The 20570-nt window shown below is 44.5% G+C and overlaps 2 protein-coding genes across 8 annotated transcripts in view; one reads left to right on the top strand and one right to left on the bottom strand.

Annotated features, from left to right (window-relative positions):
• The first annotated feature begins 2732 nt into the window (after positions 1-2732).
• LOC132297474 (uncharacterized) overlaps positions 2733-20570 on the top strand; it is a 56520-nt gene continuing 38682 nt past the window's right edge. For 4 of the 7 annotated variants that reach the window (XR_009479237.1, XR_009479235.1, XM_059794921.1 and 1 more), the window contains exons 1-2: positions 2734-2929; positions 19027-19177. Coding sequence is in view for 4 of the 7 variants with exons in the window: in XM_059794921.1 (XP_059650904.1) it covers positions 19082-19177 (96 nt within the window). In the remaining 3 variants the exon portion in view is untranslated. Of the gene's footprint in view, positions 2930-19026; positions 19178-20570 lie in introns of all 7 variants that reach the window. The other 3 variants (XR_009479242.1, XM_059794922.1, XM_059794923.1) reach the window with 1 other exon arrangement.
• On the bottom strand, positions 7619-8532 carry LOC132272531 (uncharacterized). The gene is made up of 2 exons (XM_059773663.1): positions 7933-8532; positions 7619-7807 (listed from the first exon to the last, which is right to left on the bottom strand). The coding sequence occupies exons 1-2, from the start codon at positions 8530-8532 to the stop codon at positions 7619-7621; spliced, it is 789 nt and encodes a 262-aa protein (XP_059629646.1).

Raw genomic sequence — 20570 nt, 5'->3', positions numbered from 1 at the left:
GAAGGTGATGGAATGTTTCAGTATGCAGACATCAAAACCTGTGAATACTCCATTGGCTACCCACTTTAGACTTACAGTATGATTGTCACCACAGATCAAGGAGGAGGTGGAACACATGTCTCGTGTTCCTTATACTAATGTAGTTAATAACCTTATGTATGCTATGGTGTGCACTAGGCCAGGCATTTTATATACAGTTAGTGTAGTGAACATATACATGGATAGACCTGGGAAGGTCCATTGACCGGCTGTAAAGTGGATATTACGATACTTGTGAGGCACTGCAGATGTTGGGTAAGTCTATGACAAAGGTAGCGACACGTATGGGAGTGTTGCTGGATATATTAATTTGGATTATACTGGAGATCTTGATAGGAGGAGGTCCTTGATATGGTATGTCTTCACTCTTTGTGGGAGTGTGATCAGTTGGAAGGCGACTTTGTAGCCCGTAGTTGCATTGTTTACTACTGGGGCTAAGTATATGGCAGCTACAGAGGCAGTGAATGAAACTCTATAGTTGAGAGGCTTGGTTGGTGATTTGGGCTTGCAGCAGAATGATTTGACTGTGTTTTGCGGCAGCCAGAATGCCATACATTTGATTAAAAATCAGATGTTCCATGAGAGGACCAAACGCATTGATGTCAGGATTCACTTGATCAGAGATATGGTTGCACGGGGTGCTTTTAGTAAGGAAGATTGGGACAACAGAGAATCCGGTAGATATGATGACTAAGGTTAATCCTACACTCAAGTTCAAACATTGTCTGGACTTGATTAGTACTTGCAGTTGCTGAGGCCCTCAGGGGCATGTAGAGGCAGCGAAAGGAATAGTTGTAGATTGTGGAGCTTGGCGTAATTCGAGCTAAGGTGGAGATTTATGATATCATGGCCTTAATTTGGTGTTGGGTCGCGTTGCGACCCGCTTATAACCCGGCGACTCGTTGGATGAGCTTTGTGTGGGCCCAAGCTTTTTGTGATATTGTGGCCTGGATTTTTTAACCCGTTTTTCGCTCATGGGTCGTGGACCCTAATTAGTCTCTTGTAACCCAATATATAAGGGCACTTAGCGTTTGGAGTGGGGTAAGAGAGAAACCTTGAAATTTATATAAAAACAGAGTGAGGGGCTGAAAACTTGTAATCTTCGATTTTACACACAGTGAAAACTTTCGCCGGATTCCAACCGTGGACGTAGGCTGTTGCTAAACCACGTATAAATCTTTGTGCTCTTTGTATAGTATGTTTAATTTTCTATTGTGATTCTTTATTCAACTTGGATTCGTTGCGTTTGTCATAATAATTTTTATTGTTTTAGTTATGGGATTATTTTATTAAGGTCCGTGATATACGGATTTCCAAGTTGTACTTTGAAGGATTATTTACGTTTGGAATTTATTGGATTTATCTTGAGATTGGTATCAAAAGATTATATAATTATTATTTAGTTTCTCCTTTTCGGCGATATTATTTATTTATTTTTATTTCATTTGTATTATGTGTTTATTTATTATTAATTGTTTGATATTATCCATTTTTGGACGAATACTTGATTAACTCGCGTTCGGAAATTAGGGGTATCACACGAAGTATGGGATCTTATCTATTGTGTTGATAGTAGACATTTTTTATTTTTTTATTTTTCTGAATATTAATTTAGGAAACTTTAAATAAGGAGTAAGTATAATAGTGATTTTGTTGGATTAGGAAATGAGATTGGGGGTTTTGTAATATGGACTTGGATCCTCTAAGTTAAATATTCCCTAAGTTATCATAAGTTGAATTCGGTACAGAATGACACGTAACATTAAAAACCTATCTACTGCTAGTGTTAAACCTATCTACTGCTGATGTTAAACCATGTCAACTAATTTAAAGAAACTTTGAAAACTACACCGTTTTAAAATAAGAAAAATTTACCAAAGTTTAAAAATTGCATCGTTTTGAATCAAGGAAAATTTACCTAAGTTTAAAAACTATATCATTTTAAATTAAGGAAAATTCACCATACTCTAACGACGTTTAATATCATTATCTCTCCATCATCTTTTCCAAAAAAAAGATCCTCTATCTCTCTCCTCCTTATTCATATCTGAAACAAGTCGTGTCTCTGTTTTTTTTTTTAAATAGTAATACTCACACAACCCTGGTTCCAAATAATTGCTTGCACGATTTTTTTTTGGAAAAGATGAGGGAGAGATAACGATGTTAAACGTCGTTAGAGTATTGTGAATTTTCCTTAATTTAAAATGGTGCATTTTTTAAACTTTGGTAAATTTTTTATATTTCAAAATGGTGCAGTTTTGTGGTTTAACATCAACAGTAGATAAATTTTTAATGTTACGTGTCATTCTATAGCGAATTCAGCCTACTATAACTTTGAGAATACTTAACTTTGAGGATCCAGGTTATTGTAATATGACTGTAGGATTATATCTAACTGTTATTATACATAGCGTGAGTAAAATTTCTTGCTCCACGGTGAACAAGCAATTATCACACTCTCTCTCTCTCTCTCTCTCTCTCTCTCTCTCTATATATATATATATATATAAAACGTCATACATTTGGGCTCATCTCTTCTTTTTAACTTAAAAAGTTTTAGCTCCATTCAAACTTAACCCGGCCTAATCCAAATTAATGTAACACCAACACTTTAAAATGAGGACAGCCCAAACCCAAGCAAATTAAACAGCCCATAACCAAGCCCATATTCTGGAGCCCATCTATATAAACCCTTCGTCTTTCCATCCATTCCTAACAGTACCGCTTCTCAATTCTCTGCAACAATTCTCTGCGTCCCTTGCCGCTACTGCTCTCTCCATCGCTAACTCATGCTTCTCTGTCACAATCCTCTGCGTAATCTCTCTCTGCCATGAGAGGATGGTGAGGATACTATGGCAACATCGGAACGTTGATGACTACAACGATCCAGGTATTTTTCTATAGCTGTATAGACTTCTCTGTATCTATGTGTGTATTGTAATATATGTGGGTTTGATTTCTTTGTATCTGTATATGTGTGTCTATTGTATATGAATCTATGATACACGTGGGTTTGTAAGCGAGCTCCGACCTCGAGTAATACTGAACTGCGTTCAAACACCAAGATGGAAGCTCGAGTCGAGCTCGAGCACCCTGTTACAAACCTGAGCCGAGCTCAAAAATTCCACTACTCGGCTTGGCTTGGCTCGTTTGCCGCCTACCCTCTATTTGGACCAGCATCCTCGCTGGCGTGGACCCGATGGGTTTGTGCAAACTCCTTCATTTTCGACGGGGATTGACTGTGATACCTATAGATACCTGGTTCTCGTCGGTTGAATAGTCAAAGAGAAGAGGTCTGGGAATATATCACCAAGCAATATGAGAAATGCAGAAAGGTGGAAAAAGGGAGAGAAAACCAGTCCAGTCAGAGAATTGGAGCAATGGTAGGGAAGAAGCTGTTGTTAGTTCCTACCTCCTTTTTTCGTCATTACCCTCTTTTTATAACTCTAGGTCATCCAGGTGGTACATTGTTGGGCCTCCATGTTGAGAATGGGTCAGGGTCATTTCCTTTTTGGGTCATGTTGCCCTAATCCCTACATTTTTGGATCCATTGTCAAGTGTACCTTTCCTGGTGAATAATCCAAAAACGGCAGGCTGTAAAGGCAATTGTACTATTCCAACTGTCTTTTGCTCTTATTCTTAGACTGGGTCTTGCCTTAGTGGGCAAGACATTACTAATTTTCCATCCTCCATTCCAAAATACCTTATGCGTCCCAATGTCATTTGAAGAGCCCTACCATAACTCTTCGTTGCTTGGATCGAGGTTCGACGCCCACCGATCGATGGTTCATGGTAATGTCAAATCGAGGTTCAAGGCCCGTCGATCGACAGATTATAAAAAGTCGGATCGAGGTTTGAGGCCTGTCGATCGACAGATTGTGAAGGTCAGATCGAGGTTCAAGGCCCGTCGATCGGCAGATTATGAAAGGGTCGGATCGAGGTTCAAGGCCCGTCGATTGACAGATTGTCAAAGGGTCAGGTCGAGGTTCAAGGCTCGTCGATCGACAATTTGTGACTCGGATCAAGGTTCAAGGCCCGTTGATCGATGATTTATGATTAATAGATCGAGGTTCAAGGCCAATCGACCGACAGATTGTCAAAAGGTCAGATCGAGGTTCAATGCCCGTCGATCGACAATGTATTAGATTCAAGGCCCGTCGACCGAATGTAGGGCTAAGATTGAGTCCAGTGATCAACTATCACATGCTTTGCTGAGGTGGACTTTGTCAAAGTGTTGACTATTTGACTTGGCCCTTGGTGACGTGGCTAGACCACGTCCACATTTAGTCCCCCTGCACGTGGCGTTTTTGAATTTTGAAATAAAAGGATAAAGCGGCGCGTGCATAGAAACGTAATAATGTCTTGCTTTGGAAACCGATGTCTTTTCGGCGACTGTCAGTTATGTATTTAATGGGGAGGTGATGAGACACAACTGTTCGGTGTCTTCGTCTTCTCCAAGACTCTAACTGTGATCTATATATATAGAACCAGGGCGGAGAGAGGGGAAGCCATTACAGAAAGAAAAGAGAAAAAGGAAAGGCTGTGCCAGGTCAAGGAGCAAAGTGAAGTGAGCGTACTGTGTTAAACAAACGAGTGTGTGAGGGCAGCAAAGCTATTACTGTGTAAGAGCGGGTAAGGTATTCGAGAAAATGACAAAGAGAAAGCAGTTGAGCAAACCCGGTGAACCAGCGCCGGAAGTACCGCCGGAGGAGGAATGGAAGAGGGCTCCGTTCTTTTGGCCCATGGATAGGTTCTGGACCGCCGGCAGACTCTGTGCACCGATTTGCCATTGAACAAGAGATGTATTCCTTTTGTTTTATGGAGTTTAAAACGCCAGTGGGCCCATGTGCAGGATGGGAGGAGTGGTCTGAGCACATCTTCAGCAACAAAATGTATATGCTATGGCTGCGACAAGCACGAGTTGCGCGAGCTATGCGTCTGTCCCGCAAATTGAAAGTGCCGCGCGATATCCCAGGATTGGAATTGCTAGTGTCGAGATGGTGTAGTACGACCCACACGTTTGTGGCGAAGTGGGGAGAATTTACGCCTACATTGGAAGACATGGCCCAATTACTAGGCCTGCATGTCATGGGTAGAGGGTATACAGTACCCCTGACGATGGATGAAGCAGAGAAGGGTATCATGACTGCATTAGAGGAAGGGTTGGAGAAGACCAAGAGTTATGGGTCCTTTTTTAATGCGAAGGGGGCTAAACGCGAAGAGAGAGTGGAAGGAGCCAGAAAATGTACAACAGGTGCCTGGATACGCTACTGGTTCAAGGACCTACAGCTTTCCTTCAAGGGGGACAAGTCCGAGCGTCCCTTTGTTGATGGAGACAAGATTGGACATCCTGCAGAGCTCGCAGCATATATACTGTGCTAGTTGTCCAAGTATATATTCCCAGGGACTCAGACGATGCACCCTTGAGTCGATGGTGTCTAGTAGCGGTGAAGATAGCAAGTGGGATTGCGATCCCACTGGGGCCGTTATTCTTGGGAACACTGTACCATCGATTGGACATGATTGCTAAGGATATCACGCGCTCGACTGGCCGCTACCCCATGGTGTCCTATGTAGCCAGTGGTTTTTTACAGATGTTCTTGTACTAGAGATTCCCCGCGTATAGCCCTTTACCCTTGGAATTGAGTGACCATGGGGCACGAGGAAGACGTTGGTCAGGGGCAGATGTGCAGGCGAGCACTTGGGGAAGTGATAGACTCCGAACGAGAGTTTGTGTTCAGGCCCTATCGAGAGGAGATAACAGGGGTGGCGGACATGGGGATCTATTGGGAAGATTCAAGAGTGATCACACCAAGGCAAGAAACGGGGGATGCAGATGAGCAAACTTTTGCCTTGGTGGTGCTGCCAGGACATCTGCCCGGGTGATTTGAGCTGGGTGATGTGAGCAAAGTGTACAACCCAAAGCGGGTACCCAGGCAATTTGGCTATGATCAAGGGGTTCCAAGCGACTGTGGCTTGGAAGAAAGATTTGATGAATTTGACAAAGTCTTATTCCGGTATAGTGTACTATACGACCTATCCGAGGAAGAAACTGGCAGTATCGTGATTCCTTCGCGAAATCGCCACGGGGATATAACAGGAAAATACACGCAATTTTGGGCAGATTGCGTGGGTGCCTTCAGGAGGTTTTGCCTGCAGACTCCTCGTCTTTTTGCTCCCATGCCTATATACAAGGATGATGTGTCCCTACGCATGCTTAGGCCAGGAGTGCGAGGCCATAGATCGATAATGCTCCTTTGGATGCAGAAATGGGCGATGTAGCGTATGATGCGGTGCCCAAGGTGTATGTATCCGTTGCACCCGTCGAGCCAAGAGCAGATAAAAAGGCATCGACGGAGGCCCAGTCCAAGAAAGTGGTCAGTGAAGAGCCGATTGCTGACCGGAGACGGCAAAAACGGAAAGCTTCAGCAATCCAAGTGTCAGAGGATGAAGAGTCAGTTGGGGAGACAGAAGAAGTGGTGGAGCTCAGTAGTGATGATGCCTCGCCGAGGGTGGAAAAGGGGAGACGGCGGAGGCATAGAGCGCGGGCGAAAAGTTTAGTGGAGGTGTCAGAGATTGTAAAGAAGACGCCGATAACCATCTTGCATATGCCACGAGTGGAGAAGTCCTCGATACCAAAATCATTGATGCCCCCACTGCTATTAGAATACCCGGGTGAGGGGGCATCCAATGCGAAGGAGGAAGAAGAGGTAGCAGAGGAAGAGCAGGCCTCAGGAGACACCGTAAGGTTGGAAGATATGGAAGCAGAGATACAGATGGGCCCTCACGAGGTGGAAGTGCTGCAATCGCAATCTTCCCTGGAAGGCTCAAACAGTACCTTAAATAGGCGATTGTCGGGCGAGGAAACTGAAAGTGGCAAAAATAGTGGGATAGGTGGAGTGCCCCCAGTCTAAGAGAGGCAACAGAATGGGGTGGATTGTGCCATGGTTGCGACAGAGGAGACAGCCTGGCGAGGGGTACTGATCGGGGCACACTTCATCCCTTTGCTAGAGGCGGCGAACCGAGCGCAACCAGCGACGGTGGAGGCGATCGGAAGGAGACATCCGATGACATCTGATGTTCCATCGCTTTGGGTAAGAAGCCTTGGGGCGAGTACTCGAAATATTTGCAAGTGTGGCACGAGGGGAGGGGTCAGATGAAGTAGTGCAAGAGGCCCGCGAGCTAATTGAGTTGCTCAAGGATCGAGTGGAAATAGAATGGCTGAACAAGAGACTTGACGCTTGCGAGCGAGTGGTAGGGCAAGCTCTCCTGGCAAAGGAGATGGCAGAGTTAGATGCCCGAATTGCGCGAGACAGGCGTATGATAGAGGAGATTCAGGCTCGCCTGGCGATGGCAGAACAACAGCGGGCTCTGGTAGAAGAGACATACAACGAGCTTGGTGGCGATGTAACCATTCTGCTAAGTTATGAGTAGTCTAGTGATTGTAGATTAATGACCAGCAGGTCCATTATGTACTAGCTTTTGTTAATGAATGAAAGTTGAGCAATTATAGAAATGGTGTGATAATAAACTTGCATATATTATTTCTGATATAGGACTAACGCAAAGTACAAAAGAACTAACTGTGGTAAAGCTTTAACCAACTGGAATTTATGGGTTCAGCCTTGCGCTCATCACCCTGCAGTCTGCAGTAACCACTGGGTTGGACCTCAATGAAAACATAAGGCCCTTCCCATTTGGGGTTGAACTTTGGGGCAGAGGTGTTGTGCATAATGTGTTTGGCAGCTTTAAGAACAAGGTCACCGACCTGGAAGGTACGAGGTCGTACATGCTTTTTATAAGATTTTGCCAAGGTATGTTGGTAGACCTTGAGATGTTGGCGTGCTAAAGCTGTCGTTCATCTAAGGCCTCAAGACGAGTGAAGTGGTCGACCTCGCTTCGAGCAGCCAAAGCAGCAGCAGGAATAGCAATCTCGATTGGGAGAATAGCTTCTGTGCCATACAGGAGAGAAAAAGGAGTTTGGCCTGTTGCGCGCTTTTTGGAGGTGCGATGTGCCCAAAGAGCTAAGGGCAGCTGATCGACCCAATTAGACTTGTGCTCGGCGACCGTGTGACTAATGATTTTAAGGAGAGATTTGTTGGTTGCTTCAGCTTGGCCGTTGCCTTTGGGATAGTAAGTAGAAGATCGGCGCTGTGTGATGTTATATTGCTGAAGAAGCTGAGCAACCCGATAATTAACAAAGGGGGTGCCATTGTCTGAGAGGATGATCGCTGGGATGCCAAACTGGCAAATGATATTTTCACGAATAAAGGCTGTAACAGCGATGCCTGTGGCATGGCGCAAGGGGATGGCTTCAACCCATTTGGAAAAGAAATCTGTAGCTGTGAGGATCCAATGCATTTGACGAACTGTAGGATTGATTTGGCAATGAGGTCCAGACCCCAAGTGTGGAAGGGCCAAGGGGCGGCAAGTGGATGAAGTACTGTTGGGGGAGTATGTATCCGATGGTGATGGTATTGACACGGTTGACATTGTTGGACAAGCATCTTAGCATCGTGCTCCATAGTTGGCCAGTAGAGCCCTTTGTGGATCAAGTGTTGAAATAATTTGTAGGCACCCTGATGCTCGAGGGAGTGAGCTTGATGAAGTGCTTCACGGATCTCAGCGCGAGCAAGGCATCGCAGGAGGTGCCCTTCGCGAGAGAGGCGGAACAAATGACCATCGCAAACTTGGAAGCGTGGGGGTTGGTGCTTGAGCTTGGCGGCCAAGGTTGGATTGTCTGGGCGATGACCATGTTGGAGGTAACGAATGAAGGGGGTCTGCCAATCAGCCAACTCGAGCTCGAGGACCTCAGCCGCATTAGGGCATTTCTGCCAGGCAACACATGCGCGCTGCAACGCGGCAGCCTGACTGGACATTTGAGGCCAGTAATAGCCTTGGCACTGGAGTCGCCGGTAAAGAGCGATATCAGTAGTGGCACAATGTTGCTAATGAACACGGTGAAGAACTTCACGAGCCTCGGCGTCCCCGAGACAGCTACTGAGGATGCCAGAGGGGGATCGATGATAAAGGACTCCTTGGATCAGATGAAAGCATTTGAGCTGAGCAAGGGATAATGAACCGGTGAAGGTCTGCATTTGATCGATAATTGGGCGTCGCCAATCAGTAATATCTTCAAGAGGGAGCAAACTGGCGATGGCAGGCTGTGTTTGTTTATGAACAGTGATTTGTTGTGTGGTGCCAGAGATGTCAAGTTTGGAGGCGAGCGTAGCAAGAGCATCGGGATATCGATTGACAGATCGAGAGACATGAGCCAAGCGAACGGTGGTGAATCGAGAGAGAAGCTTTTGAATTATTGTGCGATACGAGGCCAAAGAGGGCTCTCAAATTGCAAATTCATCTGAAGTCTGTTTGACAATCAACTTTGAGTCGCCATCGATGCATAACCGGGAGACCTGTTTATCGAGTGCTTTTAATAGCCCCAGGATGAGTGCTTCATATTCAGCTTTGTTGTTAGTGCACTTGAAGTCAAGTTTGACAGCAGTGGTAGAGGTGAGGGTCGGGCAGGAGAGCACAATGCCCGTGCCTCCGCCCTTTGTGGTGGAAGAACCGTCAAAAGACAAGTGCCATTCCTGAGCTTGCTCGAGAGAGGCGACCTGTAGGTCATCGAGAGGTAACTGTTCATCCACGGGCTCATGAGCTGCGTTGGGGAATTAAGCGAGCAAATCTGCGAGAGCTTGACTTTTAATGGCCTTCGGCTGTTGGCAAGTGATGTCAAATTCTTCTAAGGAGAGAAGCCATCGTGCGGCCTTGCCTGTAAGCATAGCTTTGGAGAGGAGGTGCTTGTAGGGATCACATTTAGTGATGAGAATGATGCGATGGGCAAGGAAGTAATGCCGGAATTTGTGCGCGGCAAAGACTAAGGCGAGACAATGCTTTTCAATAAGGGAATACTGTTCTTCAGCGTCACGGATCAGACGACTAATGTAATAGATCGGGCGTTCTTGATTATCAATGTCCTGTGCGAGCAGTGCCCCAATGGATCGAGGTGTAGAAGTAACATACAGGAAGAGGGTTGGTCTTTTTGTGGAGCATGCATGATCTGAGGGGACAATAGCACGTGCTTGATCCGCTCGAAGGCGGCCTGATGAATATCCGTCCATGAGAACTTCACTTTTCCCTTAACAAGGGTACTAAAGGCGTGTGTGGCCTCCGCGAGGGCTGGCAGGAATCGACGAAGATAAGAAACTTTGCCCAGAAAGCTCTTCAGCTGCTTAGAAGTCGTTGGAGATGGCATGTCAAGAATTGCTTTGGCTTTTGCTCGATCGACCTCAATACCCTGTCAAGTGACCATAAAACCCAAGAACTTGCCATGGTTGACGCCAAAGGCACATTTGAGGGGATTCATTTTGAGATTATATTGGCGGCAACGCTCGAACACTTGGCGTAAGTCATGGAGGTGATTGGCTTTCTGTTTAGACTTGACCACCAAATCGTCCACATAATCTTCGAGATTGTGATGGAGTAGATCATGGAAGATAGCAGTCATGGCTCGTTGATATGTGGCTCTTGCATTTTTTAAACCGAAAGGCATGACAGTGAAGTGGAAATTACCAAGAGGCGTTCGAAAGGCTGTCTTTTTTGCATCACCGTCGGCCATCCGGATCTGATTATAACCACTAAAACCATCCATGAAAGAGAACATTTCATGGCCTGCAGTGCCATCGACCAGAGTATCAATAATGGGCAAAGGGAAGTCATCCTTTGGGCAGACCTTGTTGAGATCCCTGAAATCAACGCACACCCTGAGTTAGCCATTCTTCTTCTGCACAAGAACGATGTTGGCTAACCACGTGGGATGGATGATAGGCTTGATGAAGTCGACTGCTAACAACTTTTGGACCTCGTCTTTAATTTGCAACTCAAGCTCTGGCCGGATGGTTCGCGAGCCTTGTTTAACTGGGCGAACGTTGGGCAAAACGTTGAGATGATGGGAGACCAGCGAAGGATGAAGCCTTGGCATCTCGCTGTATGTCTATGCAAATACATCGCGAAATTCCTGCAAGAGAGACACAAGGTGAGATCTATCTTGAGAGCTGAGTATACCCGAGAGGAACGTGATGCGAGGCGGCTCATTGGGATGGGCAAGATTAACTTCAACGAGATCCGGTAGTGGTGCTTTCTTGAGAATTCGAGGCTGATACGCTGGGGGTCAGTAGAGTGAACCTCTGCTGACCCCGGGCACCGTCATAAACGGTAGATGACACGACCGTTGGGGAGGCGAACGCGTTTGCATTCACGTGGGGCATCGCTTGTCTGAACGGGAGAGGGAGGGTGAAAAATGCCCTTTGGGCGTCAGCCCAGGTGGGTAGAGGAGTACTGATAATGGTTGCATCGCAGTCTTGCGCGTAGTCATCAAGGTCATCGAAGAATAACGCATCCGTGTAATGAGCCTCAGAGGTGGCAAAAGGGCGATCAGAACAGGGGACAGTGACAACCTTGTTATTCTAGATGCCTTTGAAACGTTGATGGTAAGTGGAAGGGACAATGCCAAAGCGGTGCATCCATGCGCGTCCCAGAAGGATGTGATAAGAAGTGTCGCTGTCAATAACGTGGAACTTCGTGGAGGTTTGGAATTTGTTAACAGCTAGATCAACATTAACATAGCCCATCGTGTGACGAAGATCATTGAAAAATCCTGCGAATTCGATTGGCTCTTTGACCAGACGATCCTCGGAGATGCCAGCCTTGCGAAAGGTGGAGAGGGGCATGACATTGATGGAAGAACCATTGTCAAGAAAAGCGCGCTTGAATTCTACTCCCTTGATAGAAGCCAGTACATACAATGGTCGATTTTGGGCACCTGGGCTCTGTTTGTCAGCATCGGAAAAGGATAAAGTTTTCTTTTGTGCAGGAGAGTTGGGTTTAACAGAGGCGACCAAAGGACACATATCTGCTTTTGAAGAAGGCTCTGCCTCATGCCTGAATTTGTTTCTGCAAGTTCATCATAGCAGGTGATAACAGCTACACGATGATCAGGGTACGAGAACTGACGAACATCCTTAGGAGGGGTGACTTCAAGATCACCAGTTGCCATTCGCCGTTGAAAGAGGCGGCGCAAGCCCCAGCAATTAATAGTGGGATGAGTAACACTTTGATGGTAAACACAGAAATCAGCGTTAGCTCGATCTGCCGGGGTGGGCTCGCGATGCGGGGTAGGTAGAACAACATTGCCATCCTTGACCCATTGGGTGAGAGTATTCTTAACTTCCTCAATACGGATGGGGAAAGGTGGTGGTTTCTCGCCTTGTGGCTTGAATTGGGATTTGTCAAACCGCTTTCGGGGGCGTTCCTCAATGGTCGCTGTAGGTGTAGGCCTGCGATTGGAAGGCTTTGGAGCTTCAAACTTAGGGGCATCATATTTTGGAGGCTCATACTTAGCGGCAATTGGTTTGAGATCCTTGAGATTCCGGGTTGCAATCTTGAGCTCGCCAAAGCTAGCTATCCTTAGGTTGACAAGGTGGAGCTTGTAAATCTGCAGCATGCCCTGGATGCAAATATCAACCAAGTCCATTTCATTACTACTTTCAAAGCATTCACCTGCATGGTCTTTGAACCGATTGATAGAGGCAAGGATGTCCTCATTGTCCTCTTGAGCCTCCTTTGTGAGAGACAAGGTGGTGACCCGTTCTTTAGCCTGGAAAAACTTAGTGAGGAAGCGATCTTTCAGTTGCTCCGAGGTACTGATGGAGTCTGGTTCGAGATTAAAATACCAACGGTAAGCTCAATCAGTTAGAGATTTAGAGAACTCGCGTAGACGAACCACATGATTATCACCGAAATGACCCAAAGCCTCAACAAAGCGCATGACATGTTCCCTAGGATCACCGGTCTTGCCATTGAACTGGGGGAATTTGGGGACCAAGTATCCCTGTGGATATGGAGTCTGTGCAATAGTAAGAGGGTAAGGAGGCTCACTGCCAAAGTCTAAGGCACGAGAAGTTGGGGTACCTTTCTTGAAAAGATCGCGCACTTCAGAACGTGTGAACACTTCTTTTGGGGCGGAGTAGGAATAGGAGGGGAGAGGACGGTGTGCCTTAGGGTTCGCCTGGGCATAAGTGGGTGGGGAGCAAAACATAGGTTCTTTGCCTTAAGACAGGAATACTCGAGGAGCCATAGGGGTTACCTGTAATTCAGGGTTGTAAAGCTTTGGAATGGGCTGTGACAGATCTGCACTACGATCTTGAACTTTTGGGGACTTCGTGAGTTGCTGCTCATGTAATGGAGGCAAAGTCACACCAGTTGGGGTACTCGTACCGAACATCATCTGAGTAGCTGAAGGGAGCTCCGTTGGAATTATAGTCGGCGTCGCCGAGACCCTCCTGTCAAGAACACGGAGAGCTTCCTCAAACTTCTCCATTCGGGTCATCAGTTGGTGATTTATGTTCTGCATAGCCTCCAAGACAGCATCGGTGCTAAATCTGTGTCTGGATTTTGAAGAGTGAGACCTTGTGCTAGTAGCCTTAGTGCTAGTGTCTCTGGTGCTGGTGGCTTTGGCATTTGTGGCTCGGTGGCTAGCAGATTTGGTAGTGACAACCTTGACGCCAGTGGCTCCAACTGCGGACACCTCTGCCTGTGCCGGAGGAGAAACCTCATCTGGATTCATCGTTTTGCCCGGATAATCCCCAGTGAAGTCGCCAAATGTAGATACCTGGTTCTCGTCGGTTGAATAGTCAAAGAGAAGAGGTCTGGGAATATATCACTAAGCAATATGAGGAATGCAGTAAGGTGGAAGAAGGGAGAGAAAACCAGTCCAGTCAGAGAATTGGAGCAATGGTAGGGAAGAAGCTGCCGTCAGTTCCTACCGCTTTTTTTCGTCATTACTCTCTTTTTATAGCCCTAGGTCATCCAGGTGGTACATTGTTGGGTCTCCATGTTGAGAATGGGTCAGGGTCATTCCCTTTTTGGGTCATGTTGCCCTAATCCCTATATTTTTGGATCCACTGCCAAGTGTACCTTTCCTGGTGAATAATCCAAAAACGGCAGGATGTAAAGGCAATTGTACTAGTCCAGCTGTCTTTTGCTCTTATCCTTAGACTGGGTCTTGCCTTAGTGGGCAAGACATTACTAATTTTCCATCCTCCATTCCAAAATCCCTTCTGCGTCCCAATGTTATTTGAAGAGCCCTACCATAACTCTTCGTTGCTTGGATCGAGGTTCGACGCCCACCGATCGATGGTTCATGGCAGTGTCAGATCGAGGTTCAAGGCCCGTCGATCGACAGATTATAAAAAGTCGGATCGAGGTTCGAGGCCCGTCGATCGATAGATTGTGAAGGTCAGATCGAGGTTCAAGGCTCGTCGATCGACAAATTATGAAAGGCTCGGATCGAGGTTCAAGGCCCGTCGATCGACAGATTGTTAAAGGGTCAGGTTGAGGTTCAAGGCCCGTCGATCGACAATTTGCGACTCGGATCAAGGTTCAAGGCCCGTTGATCGATGATTTGTGATTAACAGATCGAGGTTCAAGGCCCATCAACCGACAGATTGTCAAAAGGTCAGATCGAGGTTCAAGGCCCGTCGATCGACAATGTATTAGATTCAAGGCCCATCGACCGAATGTAGGGCTAAGATTGAGGCCCAGTGATCGACTATCACATGCTTTGCTGAGGTGGACTTTGTCAAAGTGTTGACTATTTGACTTGGCCCTTGGTGACGTGGCTAGACCACGTCCACAATACCATATGTCACAACCTTCCCCAATTCATAACGAGACGTGGGAGTAAATAAATAAAGAAGAAAAAAAAAAAAAAAATCAAATCGCACCATCTCTGTAATAAGAAAATGCCTCTTTTTCTCCTGAAGTTGTCGGAATTATTTGTAATAAGATATTGGCTACAATTGAAAAGGTCTTATCAATAAAATTTCCATTTATTCGTGATCTAGGCAGCCTTTATATAATTCTTTCTTATTACTTCTGGTGATGAAATGATCCCACAAAAAAATAATAACAGATTCATTTTAAAAAAAAGATATGGACCTTCTGCTCAAATTGTTCCTTTTTGTCAGGAATCAACATGAAATAAGAAATGTTTGAACCCGATTCAATCACCTCTTCTTGGGACCCAGCATCCTCACTGACCCCTGACCTTCATTCGTGTGTGCACACTCTCCCATTTTTGGCTGGGGATTGGCTTTGATACCATCTATCCACCCGCACTCACTGTTTAGATACTGTCCACTTTGAACATTATTCATGCTCACGATTTCAAAATGCGTCTACATAGATGGGAGGCGTCCATGAAGGTGAGGGCCATTTGGGATTGGCCTACGCCGAAGAATGTGGGAAAAGTACACAGTTTCCATGGCTTAATCACGTTCTACTGAAGGTTCATCAAGAATTTCAATAGTATTGTGGCTTCCATCACAGAATGCATGAAGAAAGGAAATGGGGTGAGGAAGCTGAGATGAGTTTTGCCTTAATCAAGGAAAAACTGTCAATAGCCTTAATCTTAGTCCTTTCGAAGCTATTTCAGGTGGATTGTGATACCTCAATAATGGGAATCGGAGCAGTTCTATCACAAAAAGGAAGGCCAGTAGCATTTTATAGGCAGAAGCTGAGTGAAGTACGCAAGAAGTGAACCTATGAGTCGGAATTCTATGCGGTGGTGTAAGCTTTGCATATGTGGAAGCATTATCTTATCCAGCGAGAGTTCGTGTTGTTTACAGGTCACCAGGCACTGAAGTCCATTAACAATCAAAATAGTGTTAATCGGATGCACGCGTGATGGGCAGCTCCTTGGAAAGTGCCTTTCGCTACCGAATCTCCACAGCCACTTTCCAAGGAGCTTCCAATGAGCTGTTGAAGGGGGACAACCTCCTAAAACCAAGACCAACAACTGAAGAGGCCTGCAAACATACTTCCATCGGACGAGATGATACTTAAACTCCTCCCCTCGACCGCCTCAGTGGAAGTTTCGTTGAAGACTCTCGAGTCTTCCAGCAATAGAGGTGGAATCTAGAAAAGTGAAAGATAATAAGTTGGAAGACTCAACAGCGTTCTCTACACTAAATTAACCTTCCCGCCCTTCGAAAGATACTGCTTTTTCCACCTATCCATTCTTCTCTCAAATCGCTCTGTCACCGGATCCCAACTTCCCACCCTCCTTGGCGAAGCACCCAAAGGCAAACCCATATAAGAAATAGGGAAGGAGCTCATCCCACACCCTAGAACCGTCGCAAGAGAAGCGACTCCCCAGGGACAAGCACACTCTTTCCCACATTGACTTTCAAACCTGAGATTGCCTGAAAGCAAACCAGAATACATCTTAAATATCTCAGTTGGGGCACATCTGCCTCATAGAAAACCAGAGTATCACCCGGGAATAGCAAGTGAGAGATCTCAATATGTTGAACCGATTATGACCTGTCCTGAAACCCTTGATAAAGCTTAAATCCACTAATTCCTCATCAACCCACTAAGGGCCTCCATAACAATAATGAACAAAAAAGGAGAGAGGGGATGCCCTTACCTCAAACCTCGAGAATTGCCAAAAAATCGGAGGGACACCCATTCACCAATAAGAAAATCTGACAGAGGAAACGCAAACCTCGATCCATCTTCTCTTCTCTCTCCGAAACCATCCTCTCCAATAGATATAACAGGAAATTCCAAATAACATGATTGTTAGCAGAGATATGATAGCCATGAATTATGGAATGACTTACCATATTAGTAGATGTTTGATAGCCTCAAATTATAGAGTTTGACTTTATTTATGCACATATCTAGCCATAGAATATGTTGTGATTTGATTTAATTTCATTTCTTGTAATATGAGCATGTGCTCTTTTTATCTATAAATACTAGAATTGTGAATGAGTGATTTATCTCATTCAAACCTTTTACATATTTATCTTCTCTTTCTTCTATATTGTATTTCTTCTTGGTATTAGAGCCAGGTGGTCCGATTGTAATGAGGGCATTGCGAGTTCGGCACCACCTGTTCGGAAATAGTCTGAGGCAACATTGTTGATGATTTGTGGTATAAGGAGACATTTTTGATTCTTCCATCTACATCTTTTAAATATGTGTGGGAAGGAAAGTGGTTTGAGGAGACATTTTTTGTTGTTTATGGTCGCAAAACGCATGGTTGGTTGTTTATGGTCGCAAAACACATGGTTGGTTGTTTATGGTCTGAGGAGACACTTTGATTTGTTGATGGACACTTCATTTGAGAGAAAATCCTCACTAGTCAGATTTGCTCTCAACACCCTACATACATTCCTGCAAACTGCATTAGTAAGATTGTGTTTGAGGATGTATTGTCTAAGTTGGGCGTCTTAGATATTCTCGCACTAACTTGAGGGGGAGTGTTAGCAGAGATATGATGGCCACGAATTATAGAATGACTTACCACATTAGTAGAGATTTGATAGCCTCAAATCATGGAGTTTGACTTTATTTACGCATATGTCTAGCCATAGAATATGCTGTGATTTGATTTAATATCCTTTCTTGTAATATGATTATGTGCTCTTTTTATTTATAAATACTAGAGTTGTGAATGAGTGATTTATCTCATTCAAACCTTTTACATATTTCTCTTCTCTTTCTTCTATATTGTATTTCTTCTATGATTATAGGCTTTCTCAATATCGAGTTTGTACAAAACTCCAAGAACACCACTACTCAGCCTATAATCCACACACATTCGCTGGCAATAAGAGCAGAATCCTCTTCCCCCAATAAATTCATTTTGAGACTCAGAAATGATTCCATCCAGAACCTCCCTTAATCTCAACGCAAGGACTTTAGTGATAAGCTTATAAAGCAGACTCATCGATCTACAATCCTTAACGTCAGACGCACCACCCTTCTTAGGAATTAGGGCAATGAAAGATGCATGCAACGACTTTTTTTTTTTTTTTTTGATAAGTAAAATGTATTAGAAAGCGTTCAAAAGGGGAACGCGTCCCAAGCTATACACAAAAATGGAACCTATGAACTTAAAGAGCCCAAGAAGTCCACAATATCCTCAAAAGAAGAAGCATGCAACGACTTTTTGAACCTTCCGTTAGAATGGAACTCATGGAAAGTGGTCATTACCTCCTGTTTCACCACCTCCCAGCTTTCCAATAAAAACCTCATTGTGAATCCATCCGGACCGGATCTTTGTCACATTGCAGCTCTTCAACGCCTTCAGTACCTCCTCCTTTGAAAAAGGAATTTCTAATCCATCACTATCCACTGCTGAAATAGAGTCAAAATGAAGGCCATCAAGTCGTGGTCTCCAACGTAAAGGCTCAGAATAGAGCCTTTGGTAGAAAGAAACATTCCCCCTACGCATGTCATCCTCCTTATTCAACACCGCCCTGTCCACTCGAATCCATCCAATGTGATTTCCCCTCCTATGGGCATTAACAAGTCTATGAAAGAACTTCGTATTTCAGTCTCCCTCCCTTTTTGAGCCATAAAGCCCAAGATTTCTGTCGCCACGAAATTTCCTCTATAAGAGCAATCTCTGCCTGACAAGCTGCTCTCTTATCTCGCTGGGACTCAACAATACCACCCACCCCTTCAATCTATCAATCTCAGCAATATCAGCAAGAACCCTATTCTTCCTCCACTCCAAATTCCCAGAAATGTCCTTATTCCATCTTTTGAGCTTGTTCTTCAGGAGACAAAGCTTTCCAGCCAAAATAAAGCTTGGAGTGCCCACCACCGTGGCCTCCTCCCACCTAGACCGCACTTTCCCCTAAAAATCAACGGCTCTAAGCCACATATTCTCAAATCTGAAAGGAGTACAACGAGGTCTCAATCCTCCACAATCCAAAACTAACGGAATGTGATCTTCAATTTTAATGAATGAGATTGTTTTATTGCTGCCCATTTCTAAATTATTCAGTCTTAGTTGCGTAAAATTAGGTGCGGAGGAGATTTTTTGTTAGGTTGTGATTTTAGTGCTCATGGTTTTACCTTGTGAATCATTACATCATTTTTGTTTTTATGTTTTTTGTGGAGAAGTTGCGTTGAAAGGAGGAATATATTTGATGCAACTGCACGTTGTTTGAGATCCATCATGAACAAGGATGTCCTTCTGCCTTTTAAGGTTGGACAATTGGCTGAATCAAGATCATTTCAGATAGGGTATCGTGGTGCATGGTTCCGATGCAAGGTAATCCTCAATGCAACTATGATAATATATTTAGATTATATTCTTCTGGTGCTTACTTCTGAGATGTTTGATCTTACATTGAATTTGGCTATATTTATCATAGAATGATGTTGGCTATACTTAAATGCTATTGAGTTATACTTGGATGACAAGATAAGGGATGAACGATTTGTTTTGCTAGAATCCTTAGTTTTTTAGTGCTTTGAATTTTTTCTTGGTAGAACATTATGCTTTTATTTACAGTAAAACATCTAGTTTGAATATCAGAATACCTTTGGATCATTATTGAAATATGCTTTAATCTCCATTTTATATCTGGAGTTGCTTGGTTTTATGGTGATTTGGTAATATTATCCACTTGATTAGGCTGTGAGTTTTTAATATTTCGTCTCGTATACCGGTACATCTAAAGTAAGTTACGAAGTCATGCCCTGAAATCCAGTGCTTGAACTCCTGGAAAAGTTTTTAAATTTGAGTGATACGAGAGGTCATGTTTGTCCACTCCAGTCCCTTTTTTATTTTTTAACTTTTATTTTTGAGGCTCTGGATCATTCAGGATAGGATTTTTTTTTCCGCTCCTTGGTTCACATGATTAATCTCCACTATATTTGCTGCTTCTCTCTACATGCTTAATGTGCGTGGAAGCTTAGAGATTGATGATAGTCTGACCAAGATAAATGCAAAATCTGATGTTGAACAAATTTTTTTTTTGTTTGGTAATTAAGCAAATTCAATAAATAGCGTTCAAAAGGGGAACGCGTCCCATGAGCAACAAAAGGATCCTATGGACCCAAGGAAGAAATAAAATCAATTGTCTCCTCCGGGGAGAAACAATGCCTTCCGGAACCCCAAAAGCATAGCGAAGTAATAAAAGTTGACTTAAGAACAACGATCGAGGATTCCTCTCCTTCAAAGGATCTATTATTCCTCTCCCTCCACAGACACCACCATAAGCACAACGCATGACCTCCCACAAAGTATCCTTTCCAAGCCTCCATCAGTCCTCTCGTAGATCTAGGCATCACCCACGACACCCCAAACATGCCTCACAAAAGACATCAACAGTCAAAAGCCACTAGACAGTGCAAAAAAAGATGATCCACCGATTCTCCATTACATTTGCACATACAACACCAGTTAACTATTATTTGTCTTCGCCTCCTCAAATTGTCAAGCGTCAAAATCTTGCCCCCACACCACTGTCCAAGTAAAGAAAGCCACTTTGGGTGGCACCTTAGATCTCCACACAGTTTTCCATGGAAACGTAATCCCTGTAAAGTCTGCGAGGCAACGGAAAAATGAACTCACTTCAAACCTTTCTCGGGCAGAAGGAACCTAGACGAGCGAATCTCCACCTCTGCCACAGTTCTCATGCCGATACAGGCGCTCTAAC

The sequence above is a fragment of the Cornus florida genome, unplaced genomic scaffold (assembly GCF_030987335.1).
Source record: "Cornus florida cultivar Cherokee Brave unplaced genomic scaffold, ASM3098733v1 CherokeeBrave_3.0.0_Hap2_Chr01, whole genome shotgun sequence".
In the NCBI taxonomy this organism is placed as follows: domain Eukaryota; kingdom Viridiplantae; phylum Streptophyta; class Magnoliopsida; order Cornales; family Cornaceae; genus Cornus; species Cornus florida.
This window is presented reverse-complemented; position numbering and strand designations above follow the sequence as displayed.

Coding starts and splice junctions, on each gene's coding strand:
- LOC132272531 (XM_059773663.1), bottom strand. CDS start 8,532: ATGTCAACCGTGTCAATACCATCACCATCGGATACATACTCCCCCAAC. Junction 7,808..7,932: donor CTTTGGCTGCTCGAAGCGAG/GTCGACCACTTC, acceptor CGTACCTTCCAG/GTCGGTGACCTTGTTCTTAA.